Raw genomic sequence first — 13,158 nt, forward strand, 5'->3', positions numbered from 1 at the left:
GAGAGAGATTTTTGTATTTGTGTGTTAAAGATAGAGAGAGAAAGAGAGAGAGAGAAATTTAGATTATTAATCTTCTATATATATATATATATATATATATATCTTTTTAGGATCAGATCAGTCGCGAACTTAGCGCTGAAAATAATATTTTAAAGACGGAAATGCAGGAGTTACAGCGGCAATTGGCCGCTGCTTTGGCCAAACAACAACCACAGCCCGTAGTGGTGTTGACTGATGAAAATACACAACCTGCAGTGGTGGTGGCTGCTGACGATAATACACAGCCTGCAGTGGTGGTGGCTGCTGACGATCCACAGCCTGCAGTGATACCCCCAGAAGATTTTTTAAAGGATTCATTGCAATGTAAGTATAATAATAAAGAATAATAAATAAAAATAAATATTAAATAATATAATTTTTTTACAGTAAAACAGAAAGCTCGATGGGCAAGAGCCGGAAGAGGCCGACTACGCGGACGCGGACGTGGCCGTGGCCGTGGACGCGAACGTGGCCGCGGACGCGGAAATACAATTATTAATTATATTAGCATGTAATAATATATTATATAATTAATTTTTTTCAAATATATCTTCTTTCCCTTTAGCCTCCTTCTTCCTCTCTCTCTCTCCCGCCACAAAACATAACAAAAATTTATTTACATAAATAAATAATTATTTATTTATATAAATAAATTATTATTAATATTATTAATATTATTTTTTTCTTATTAATTTATTATTAAATAAATATTTTATTGTTATTAATATTATAAATATTATTTTTTTTATTATTTATTTATTAGTTTTTTAGTTTTATTATTGTTTGTTATTTTTATTATTTATGATGTTAGTTTATTAATTTTTTTAAATTAATTTTTGTAAACTATAATTTTTACATATAATATTACTGTTATTGTTACGTATCCCATATTGCAAATTGTAGAAAATTTAATTATTAATATTATATTTGGGCATATCTCAAACAAAAGTTGTAATATTTATTCTATTAATTTTGAAAAAATAATTAAATTAGCGTATAGAAATTTAAAAAGCAGCGAATTTTATTAAATAATAATTAACAAATAAAAATTTTTAATATATAATTTTTATTAAATATCTAAACATGTAAAAAATACACATATTTAATAATTTAAATAATTATTTTATACCAAATTATATTTTTTTAATTTTTTTATCCTTTTTTTCATCATTGTCATTATTATCTTCTTTCCGCTTTTTATTTTTTTTCTGAAATTTATCTTTAAATTCATTCTTCATACACTCCTCCTTCTTTAGCTCCTCTCGTTTTTCAAATTCTTCTAATGCCATTATTAATACATGATCTAGCCCATCTTCAAGTACTGAAATTTTTTATTTATATATATAGATTAGGTTATATCTTTATATATATGTAATAATATTAATTTAAATAAAACGATTGACAAATTTATAAAAAAATATCATTTTATTTAAATAAATTAATTATTGTTTATATTTTTACCATTTTGAAATTCTTCAATTTCTGTTGATATATTTAATTGATTCATCGTTATATTTTTAATTTCAAATCCATTTGTTTCATTTATCAGAACATTTTCTATTTCTTTCGGTATATTATTTTCTTCCACAATTGAATTTTCAAATTCATTTGTATTAATTTGATCATCTTCAATTACTGAAATTTTTTAATTAAAAAATATATTAGATTATATGTTAATGTGATAATATATTAATTTAAATAAAACAATTAACAAATTTAAAAAAAAAATATTATTTTATTTAAATAAATTAATTATTATTTATATTTACCATTTAGAAATTCTTCAATTTCTTTTTCTATTTCTTTCGGTATATTATTTTCTTCCATGATTGTATTTTCAAATTGATTTGTATTCGTTTGATCAATGATGACATTTAATATGTGAAACCAGCTACTTATATATATAGATATAGATAGATAGATAGTCATTTCTGAAATGACATGTAAATAAAACTCATCACCTCTAAGGGGTGATTTTTGCAAAATCTCACTGAACAAAATAATTTAAAAATTTTTACGATTTAAAAAAAACAATACATTAATAAATAAATGCTCTTACTTAATAACACCATTTAACAATCACGCCACTACCAAAAGATGATTTTATTAAAATTATATGTTTCTCTTTTATAACTACAAAGTTTTTTAACATAAAATAACATTTTTTAAATGCGCACGCGCGTGAGTAGATGCGTGGGTGGGTGAGTTGGGGTGTAAAATTAAAAAAAACCACATAGTAGCCATCTCTAATAAATTTGCTAAATTTTGCTACCAATTTCTTGAAAATCGGTCAATAAATATGTAAATGCGTGAGTGGGTGCGTTGGTGGGTGCGTATGTAGACAAAACTTAAAAAAAATCACATACAGTAACCATCTTTGAAAAATTTGCGAAATTTTAGTACCAATTTAGTGAAAATCGTTTAATAAATGTGTGAATGCGTGTGTGGATGCGTGGGTGGGTGCGTAAGTAGACAAAACTAAAAAAATCACATATAATAGTCATCCCCGAATAATTTTCGAAATTTTGGTACCAATTTCGTGAAAATCGGTTAACAAATTTATGAGTGCGTGGGTGGGTGTGTGGGTGGTTGCGTGGGTTAGCAAAACTTTAAAAATTAAAAATTTGAAAATTTTAATACCAATTTCGAATCGTTCACCAATTTCGTGAAAATCAGTGAACAAATGTATTAGTACGTGGGTGGGTGCGTGGGTGGTTGCGAGGGTTTGTTAAAAAAAATCACATATAATAGCCAACCCCGAAAAATTTGATAAATTTTGTTATCAATTTCATGCAAATAGATGAAAAAATATATGATTGCGTAGGTGGGTGCGTGGGTGGTTGCGTGGGTGGGCAAAACTTTAAAATAACCATAATGGTCATCCCTTAAAAATATCGAAAATTTTACTACCAATTTCGAAAACATCGGTTAATAAATATGTGATTGCTTGGGTGGGTGCGTGGGTGAAGGTGTAAAACAAAAAAAATCACATATAGTAGCCATCCCCGTATAATTAGCGAAATTTTGGAACCAATTTATTGAAAATCGGTTAACAAATGTATGAGTGCGTAGGTGGGTGCGTGGGTGGTTGCGAGGGTGGGTTAAAAAAATCACATATAGTAGCCATCACCGAAAAATTTGCTGAATTTTTTTACGAATTTATTGAAAATCGGTGAACAAATGTATAAGTGCGTTGGTTGGTTTTTTGGGTGGTTGCGTGGGTGGGCAAAACCCACGCAACCACCCACATACAATGTTTTGGAACACCCTAAACACATTGGCGTAAATGGCGTAAAAATCTGTAAAAAAATTATTTTCAGGAAAACATACCCTCCTCTTTGAGAAAAAAAAAATTTTTTTAAAAATTAAAATAAACCCCACAGCAGCCACCCCCGAAAAATTTGCAACATTTTGGTACTTGTTTCACAAAAATCGGTCCACAAATGTGGAAGGAGTTCGCGTACATACAGACAGACAGACGGACGGCACTTATATGGTACTAGCGTTTCGGACCGCGCGAAGCGCGGTCCTCAAAGCTTTTATAATTCGGACCGCACTTCGCGCGGTTCTCATAAAGCCTTTATAAAACCTGATTTAACACAAAAGATTAATTGTTCTGTCTGTATTACCGCGAACTACTTGCATATTTTTGGACCGATTTTCACGAAATTTATATATTGATGTTGCAAATTTTTAGAAGATGACTACTATTATTTTTTTTTCACTCCCTGATATTGTATTTTGCGTCTTGTTTTGCATAAACTTAAATATTTATAATTAAAATTTTGTTTGCTTATATTAATTTTTTTTGTTATTTTAATTTCCACACAATTTAATATGTTTTAAATCTGAAACATTAGTTTAGTAAATATATATACATACAAATTTTTTTTTTTTATTATTTAATTATTATACCAATTTTTTTTCCTTACTCAAATATTTTTTGATTACGTCTAATGTACCCACCGCTAACCCGCTATTATTAGCTCTCATACAATTTCATAATTCTTCAATTTACAAAATTTCTCTGTATATTACATTTTTTGTAAAACATTTTTCACTTCCTTCAATTAGATGTCCTTGATTGCTAAATTCATCTATCTTAATTTTTACACTTTCCCTTTTGGTTGCTCTAGAAAATGCCACATAAAGTTGACCATGAGCAAATACAGGATGTGGCAAATAAATCCCAATTTTTTCTAAACTCTGTCCTTGTGATTTATTTATTGTCATAGCAAATGATACTCGAATAGGAAACTGTCTTCGTTTAAATTTAAATGGCAATTCCAAATCACTTGTAATTAAATCTATCCTTGGAATGATGACAATCTGTCCTCGAGCAGGACCAGTTAGAACCTCCGCATAAATTAGATTATTTTTCAAATTAGTTACTATAAATCTTGTTCCATTACAAAGTCCTTTCTTAGTATTTAAATTTCTTAATAGGATTATTATAGCACTGACTTTTATTTTAAGTTGATGAACTGGCATTCCAGAAGGTGTCAGAGAGTTCAAAAACTCAGTTGGAAAATTTAATTGCTCCTGTGGATCATCACTTACAATAAAGTCAATTGAGAGATATTCCTTTTCCTCTCCTTCCATTTTACAAAGGATTGTGTCATTAATTTTAAAAGTATCCTCATTTTTAGGACAAAGTATCGCTCTATCTGGATTTTCTCTAATCCGTTCCATGGTGATTCTATCACCAAAAATTTCATTAATAAGAGATTCTTTTGATATAAAATCTTTGGGGATTTCAATTATATCGAGATGTAGTCCATCTGAATTTGATAATTTACCATCTCCGAGTTGCATTAGCCAATTTGAAAATTCTTTTTCTTCCGCAGTTCTCATATTTTGTTTTAATTTAACTTGTGTTACGTTCCTCCATATAGGATTGTATTTTACAATCGATTCAATTATAGCTGCTTTTTGTGCATGAGGCACTACTGGGAGATTTTGTCTGAAATCTCCTGCAAATAAAATTACTTTTCCTCCAAATGGTCGAGGATTCTTCATCAAATCCTTTAAAAGTTTATCAACTGCTGTTAAAGCATATCCAACAGTCATGCTCACTTCATCCCATATGATTAATTTGGCATTAATCAATTCTCGTGCACCTTGAGAATTTCCTCTAATATTTGATTTAGCTCCATCATCAATTGGGATTGAAAGCTTAAACAGAGAGTGATAAGTTCTTCCTCCTTTCAGAAGTGTGGCTGCAATTCCAGTTGAAGCACATGGAAGAATTATTTCGTTTCTTCCTCGAATAACACTTAAAAATGTGTTAAATAGGTATGTTTTACCACTTCCTGCAAACCCGTCAATAAAAAATAACCTCTCAGTTTCATTTTCATTTTCAATTGCTCGCATGACTATATCGTACACGTTGCTTTTGCTCAGCATTTAGTGTCGATAATAAATAATCACCATGTATTCTTTCTTCATCCACATTATACTCTGTTACGTAAATATTTATTGGAGTTGGATTTGGCAGTTGGAAGTTCTCACAGCTACTTCCATTATTTATCAGAATTCCTTGTATATGGTTTAAAGCCATATTTTCAGGATTTACAACATTGTTATGTACATAGTCCTCAATCATGAAATCTTTATATTTATTCCACATAGTTGGTACATCTGTTGGAGTTCCAAAGATGCAAATGTAAGCAAATAATTCTCGAATTTGTGCAGGCATATTCGATTCTGTTGCTTCTTCCAGCGTTTTTCCCCAAAGATTATCAGTTTCTACCAAGTTTTTTGCAATTGCTGCATCTTTAAATGTATTATAAAGAACTCCATTTACAGTTCTCAAATCTTCAAAACATTTAACTCCAGTCATATGTAGTAGAAGAAGACGGAGATAAAATCTCTCAATATCTTTTATGCTTACTGTATAAAGTCTTAAAATTATTTTTTCACCACCTTTTTTGCGTGGCTTCCACTTTGTTTCTTTTTTATCATATACATAATGATAAGGAATATCTGTGTAAATAAAATTCACTGCATTTTCATCAGATTGATTTAATTTGAACCATGCAGTCAGCGTAGTATCTCGAGTCAGCTCTCTCTGAGCAGCTTGCTCTTCATTTCCTTCTCGAAAATAAACCATTTGACGATTAGGCAAATGAACTGCCAATCTGATTACTGTATGAGACCTCATAAACAGATCGTATCCGTTCAGTCTCCACATTGCTTCTGGAGCACTAATATATCTTGCATCAAGGAATGATTTAATTTCATCTATTTTAATTAGCCTTGTTTATATAAATAAATAATTATTTATTTATATAAATAAATTATTATTAATACAATTAATATTATTTTTTTATTTTTAATTTATTATTAAATAAATATTTTATTGTTATTAATATTATAAATATTATTTTTTTTATTATTTATTTATTACTTTTTTAGTTTTATTATTGTTTGTTATTTTTACTATTTATGATGTTAGTTTATTAATTTTTTTAAATTAATTTTTGTAAACTATAATTTTTACATATAATATTACTGTTATTGTTACGTATCCCATATTGCAAATTGTTGAAAATTTAATTATTAATATTATATTTGGGCATATCTCAAACAAAAGTTGTAATATTTATTCTATTAATTTTGAATAAATAATTAATTTAGCTTATAGAAATTTAAAAAGCAGCGAATTTTATTAAATAATAATTAACAAATAAAAATTTTTAATATATAATTTTTATTAAATATCTAAACATGTAAAAAATACACATATTTAATAATTTAAATAATTATTTTATACAAAATTATTTTTTTTTATTTTTTTTATCCTTTTTTTCATCATTATCATTATTATCAAATAAAATCATAATTAACAAATAAAAATTTTTAATATATAATTTTTATTAAATATCTAAACATGTAAAAAATACACATATTTAATAATTTAAATAATTATTTTATACAAAATTATTTTTTTTTATTTTTTTTATCCTTTTTTTCATCATTATCATTATTATCTCCTTTCCGCTTTTTATTTTTTTTCTGAAATTTATCTTTAAATTGATTCTTAATACACTCCTCCTTCTTTAGTTCCTCTCGTTTTTCAAATTCTTCTAATGCCATTATTAATAAATCATCTAGCCCATCTTCAAGTACTGAAATTTTTTATTTATATATATAGATTAGGTTATATCTTTATATATATGTAATAATATTAATTTAAATAAAACGATTGACAAATTTATAAAAAAATATCATTTTATTTAAATAAATTAATTATTGTTTATATTTTTACCATTTTGAAATTCTTCAATTTCTGTTGATATTTCTATTTCTTTCGGTATATTATTTTCTTCAACATTTGAATTTTCAAATTCATTTGTATTAATTTGATCATCTTCAATTACTGAAATTTTTTAATTAAAAAATATATTAGATTATATGTTAATGTGATAATATATTAATTTAAATAAAACATTTAACAAATTTAAAAAAAAATAATTTTATTTAAATAAATTAATTATTATTTATATTTACCATTTAGAAATTCTTCAATTTCTTTTTCTATTTCTTTCGGTATATTATTTTCTTCCATGATTTTATTTTCAAATTGATTTGTATTCGTTTGATCAATGATGACATTTAATATGTGAAACCAGCTACTAATATATATAGATATAGATAAATAGATAGTCATTTCTGAAATCACATGTAAATAATACTCATCACCTCTAAGGGGTGATTTTTGCAAAATCTAATTGAACAAAATAATTTAAAAATTTTTTACGATTTAAAAAAAACAATACATTAATAAATAAATGCTCTTACTTAATAACAACATTTAACAATCACGCCAATACCCAAAGATGATTTTATTAAAATTATATGTTTCTCTTTTATAACTACAAAGTTTTTTAACATAAAATAACATTTTTTAAATACGCACGCTAGTGATTAGATGCGTGGGTGGGTGAGTGATGAATTTCGTGAAAATCAGTGAACAAATGTATTAGTACGTGGGTGGGTGCGTGGGTGGTAGCGAGGGTTTGTTAAAAAAAATCACATATAATAGCCATCCCCGAAAAATTTGATAAATTTTGTTAACAATTTCATGCAAATAGATAAAAAAATATATGATTGCGTAGGTTGGTGCGTGGGTGGTTGCGTTGGTGGGCAAAACTTTAAAATAACCATAATGGTCATCCCTTAAAAATATCGAAAATTTTACTACCAATTTCGAAAACATCGGTTAATAAATATGTGATTGCTTGGGTGGGTGCGTGGGTGAAGGTGTAAAACCAAAAAAATCACATATAGTAGCCATCCCCAAATAATTAGCGAAATTTTGGAACCAATTTATTGAAAATCGGTTAACAAATGTATGAGTGCGTAGGTGGGTGCGTGGGTGGTTGCGAGGGTGGGTTAAAAAAATCACATATATAGTAGCCATCACCGAAAAATTTGCTGAATTTTTTTACGAATTTATTGAAAATGGTGAACAAATGTATAAGTGCGTTGGTTGGTTATTTGGGTGGTTGCGTGGGTGGGCAAAACCCACGCAACCACCCACATACAATGTTTTGGAACACCCTAAACACATTGGCGTAAATGGCGTAAAAATCTGTAAAAAAATTATTTTCAGGAAAACATACCCTCCTTTTTGAGAAAAAAAAAATTTTTTTAAAAATTAAAATAAACCCCACAGCAGCCACCCCCGAAAAATTTGCAACATTTTGGTACTTGTTTCACAAAAATCGGTCCACAAATGTGGAAGGAGTTCGCGTACATACAGACAGACAGACAGACGGACGGCACTTATATATATAGATAATATATAGATATATATATATATATATATATATATATATATATATATATATATATAGGAAAACGTATATAAGGAATTATGGAAAATTTATGGGACGAAAACTCTAAAATCTGCCCCAGTTAAATACGAAGATTTACAACATATGGATTATTTAAATCGTGTTATAAAAGAAACTATGAGAATATTTCCTACTATTCCTATAATTGCGCGATATCTAACCGAAGACGTACAAATGGGTTTGTTTACATTCAAAAATAAATAGTTTTATATGCATATTATTATTGTATGTATATAGCTTAAATGTAAAAAAAATTACTTTTAAAGAAACTATATTTTATAAATAATGTATCTTCAAAAAATTATTAAATCGAAAAAGTCGAATAAAATAAATCAAATATAAAAAAAATCACAAGAAATTGTGCTCATTAAGTTTAATACAAAAGAAATTTGAAAAAATTATTTCTAATTTTAACAACAAATATTGTTTTGTAAATCAAATATACACGCATGTAGAATAAAACAAAAATAGATTTTATATTACTATTTCCTATTGTTTTATTTCATAAGCTATTTGTTATGCGTCTATTATAATAACATTAAAAACAAAAATATATGTTTCAGGAGAGGTTATTTTACCAAAAGATTCTAATGTCGTTATAAGTATTATGACATTACATCGAAGCGAAAAATATTGGCCCAATCCGTTGGTATTTGACCCGGACAGATTTCTCCCTGAGAAAATAGGAACATCTTATAAGAATTACATGCCATTTAGCATAGGAACCAGAAATTGTATAGGTAAATATGGACAAATCATAAAACAGCAGCATGTATCACAATAAAATTGAATTGCATGTAACTTCTAAACTTTTGCAGGTACAAGATATGCAATGATTTCGATGAAAGTTATCCTAGCAACTTTGATACGAACATTTGTGTTCAAAATAGATAAAAGTATCCCGATAGATAAATTAAAATTAAGTATGGACCTGCTACTATCTACTGTGGAGCCTATAAAATTCAAAATTGAAAAACGAAATCTGTATTAAAACGGAGCAAAATTATTGGAAGATAATACAATATTTTTTACAAACACATATATATAAATATGCATATATATATATATATATATATATATATACATATATAATATTTTATATATGGTATACGGATACGAAGGGAAGAAGATAAATCGCAAGTTAGTTACAACACGTTTACAATTAAATTAATATTTTTTTATATATATTTTTTTATATATAATATAGTAGAGTATATGAGCACAAAAGGAAAAAGATGAGTAATTTATTTATGATTAAGTAAGTCAACAATAGCGCAAATAGTTGGAAAAAAGAATCTACAACCGTGTTCTATGCAATAGCTGAATGGCATTTAGTAAATGTTATTAAAATGAGAGAGCAAAATGTTTTTCTGTTGTGAATAACGATAATTATAATTCTTCGCTTTCTAATTAATATAATACTTAAATTACAAGAATTATTAAGTACATTTAATGTTCAGTTTAATCATTTTTTTGTTTAATTTAAATGTACGATTAAGTGAAATCTAAACAAAAAATAAACAACTGTGAAAAACGAAAATTATTCCCGCAGCCAAACTTTTAAGTTTCTTGCTAAAATTTGAATCAGAGCACGAAAATTTTTATGTCTAATTTAATTTTTAAATTATTCGAGAAAAATTAAGTCAGAAATAAATTATATCAAGTCATTCTATTAGAATATGGAGAGATTATATAAAAAATATATTCAATTATTGTAATTTATTTTTAGAAATAAACTTATTAATAATAAAAAATTATTTTTTGCACTATTTATCACACTTATATATTAATGTGTGCACACACACACACACACACGTATATACTTATATAGAGTGTTTAAGAAAAAAAATAATTCTATATTTCTCCGCCAATTTCCGCTATTTTGCTTTTGCTAAGAATACATGTTAAAAATAATTATTAAAATTACTTTTATTAATTACTATAAGTACATCTATTTTTCAAAATTGTTTTAGATAATTATTTTAGTACTTTATAAATTTTCATAAAATATTTATTGATGTATATAATTATTTCTATAGTTTTGCTATTATTTTAATAATTTTATTTCAATTATTTTAGTAATTATCATTATAATTATCTAATTTATAATACAGCATTAATAAATTATATTTTGTCATTTTCCATTATTGTGATGAGTACACCTTCCACAAAATCAATTTTTTCTCCACTTTCAATAATTTAAAAAAAAATTTCTATATAAGAAACATATTTTAAAGTATGTTAAAACTAATAAAATAGTTAACGATCTAGTCAAATTTACCTTGTGTAGACTATATAAGCTTGACGTAATCTATTTTTCTAGAATTATAATTATTATTTTATACAATAAAATTATATTCTATAAAGTTAAAATGACATTATTTTTTAGACCAGTTTTTTACAGTAATTTAAAGCACACTGTTTTTTTTTTTTTGTATAACACTTTTTCACGTGGCGCGTGAACTTGGCGCCTTTTTTTTACCTTTTTTTTAAAAAATAGTAAGTTTTTAAGAATTATTCTACTCACACCATTGTTCTTAAAAAAAAGAGAAAATCAGATGATGGTGGGTTCAGAAACTTACGCTTGTTACTTTTTGCTTCGATATTATTTTTTATTCAGCTTTTACACAATTCTTTGCGTCTCTTTAGCCAGTCTTATTAGTGGCTATATAAAGAATTATTTTTGCCAATAAAATGACATAATTGTAAGAACTTACTAAAATTATTTTTAATTGATAAAGTTAATTTTTCTGTTTTTTTTTTTCAAAATCTGATTCGCTATTTTATACAGTTTTCTTCCTATTGTCACCAATTACTCAAAACATAGAATTACAATTTCAATAAATTGATATATTTTTGATTGTATATTATCAAGGAAGAGAGAAAAGAAAGAGGCGACGTAAGAGCTAACATAAAAAACCACTCCACATTAACTATAAAATTCGTATTATTTTTAATATAATCAAAGTTTGAGACAAATATTTAATTCTACTATTTTTCAGAATGACGCCGCTTAATTCGTAGAACGTAATAATGTTACTCTATATAATTTTCACTGCTTTAAACCTTCCACAAAGTCCGATAACTTTGAAAGAAGTAGAAGTAAAAGAAAAATTTAATAATATACTGCAGAGGAAATACAAAACGAAAAAGTTCAATTAGAAGACGAAAAAACTTTTGATTTTTACATATAAAGTTCCAGAAGCGGAAAGAGTTGATCTATTTACACAGACGATGATAATGTATATTTTCTTCCGGAGAAAGTTATTCGTAGTTCTATTGATAAAGCCAAATCAGATGATTATTAAAAATAAGCACAATGTGAACGATTTTATTTTAGGCGTAAAAAGAAACAGAAAATATATTCGTGAACATTGCTTAATGATTTATTTCGACGCACTGTTTGATTGTGTTTTGTGCACACGGCACTTCGGATATCTTTTTCTTTATGTACTTCCATCGCATATTATGTTATATATTAACAGATCAGCGCAACTGAAGAAAAATAATGCAACAGCGTGGCTCCTATATCACGACGTTGTCATCTCATTTTCCCAAAAATTGAATCATGGAAACAATATTAATATATATGGATGGATTTGGCATTCGATGCTCTTCAATTTTTGTTTGAACAAAATTCTTAAATTTCGTAAAATAATAAGGAGGGGGAAAGAGTGTAAATTAAAAAATTTGACGTTTTCAAAAAATATGATTAAGCCATTCTAAAGAATATAAAATATTACAAAACTTTTGTATAAAACATTTTCTTATATTCCTTATATTATTACAGATATTCGCTGAAAATATATAAAAATCCGTTATTTTCAAAGGGTTGTTTCAGCCCTTAAACGTTGAGATAAGTACCTAAAAAAAATATAGATCAAATATTTTTTTATGCTCTACAACATATCCAAAGCGTATCAAAATTGGTGAGGGACACTTCCCTTGTAAGAGAAATTATGAAAACGTGAAACATGAATATAAATCTAAACTTATTTTTATGTATATTTATTAATCTTATTTTCAATCAATCAGATTGCTCTATACGTGTTACTGAAAAGGCATTATTAATACACTAGTTATTTAATCATATGTTCAATAGACTTATCGTCCACGTATATATAAACAATATATATAAATATATAAATTATTTGTTGGATTTACAAAAGTAACAATGAATGACAAAATATCGATTTATATTATTAAAATTAAAGTTTTGTTGTTTGTCTGTTAATATCGCTTTATATCATGAGAAAGT

The 13,158-nt window shown here is 26.5% G+C and overlaps 1 protein-coding gene across 1 annotated transcript; it reads left to right on the forward strand.

Moving 5' to 3' along the window:
- Positions 1–161: 161 nt before the first annotated feature.
- On the forward strand, positions 162–9,924 carry LOC145947146 (cytochrome P450 4g15-like). The gene is made up of 4 exons (XM_083056928.1): positions 162–363; positions 8,962–9,078; positions 9,464–9,640; positions 9,719–9,924. Exons 1-4 carry the CDS (start codon positions 162–164, stop codon positions 9,889–9,891), a joined length of 669 nt encoding a protein of 222 aa, XP_082913054.1. The 3' UTR covers positions 9,892–9,924.
- Positions 9,925–13,158: the final 3,234 nt, after the last annotated feature.

Source organism: Prenolepis imparis, unplaced genomic scaffold (genome assembly GCF_030444845.1).
Source record: "Prenolepis imparis isolate NDT839.2.m4 unplaced genomic scaffold, iyPreImpa1.0 SCAF_47, whole genome shotgun sequence".
Lineage (NCBI taxonomy): Eukaryota > Metazoa > Arthropoda > Insecta > Hymenoptera > Formicidae > Prenolepis > Prenolepis imparis.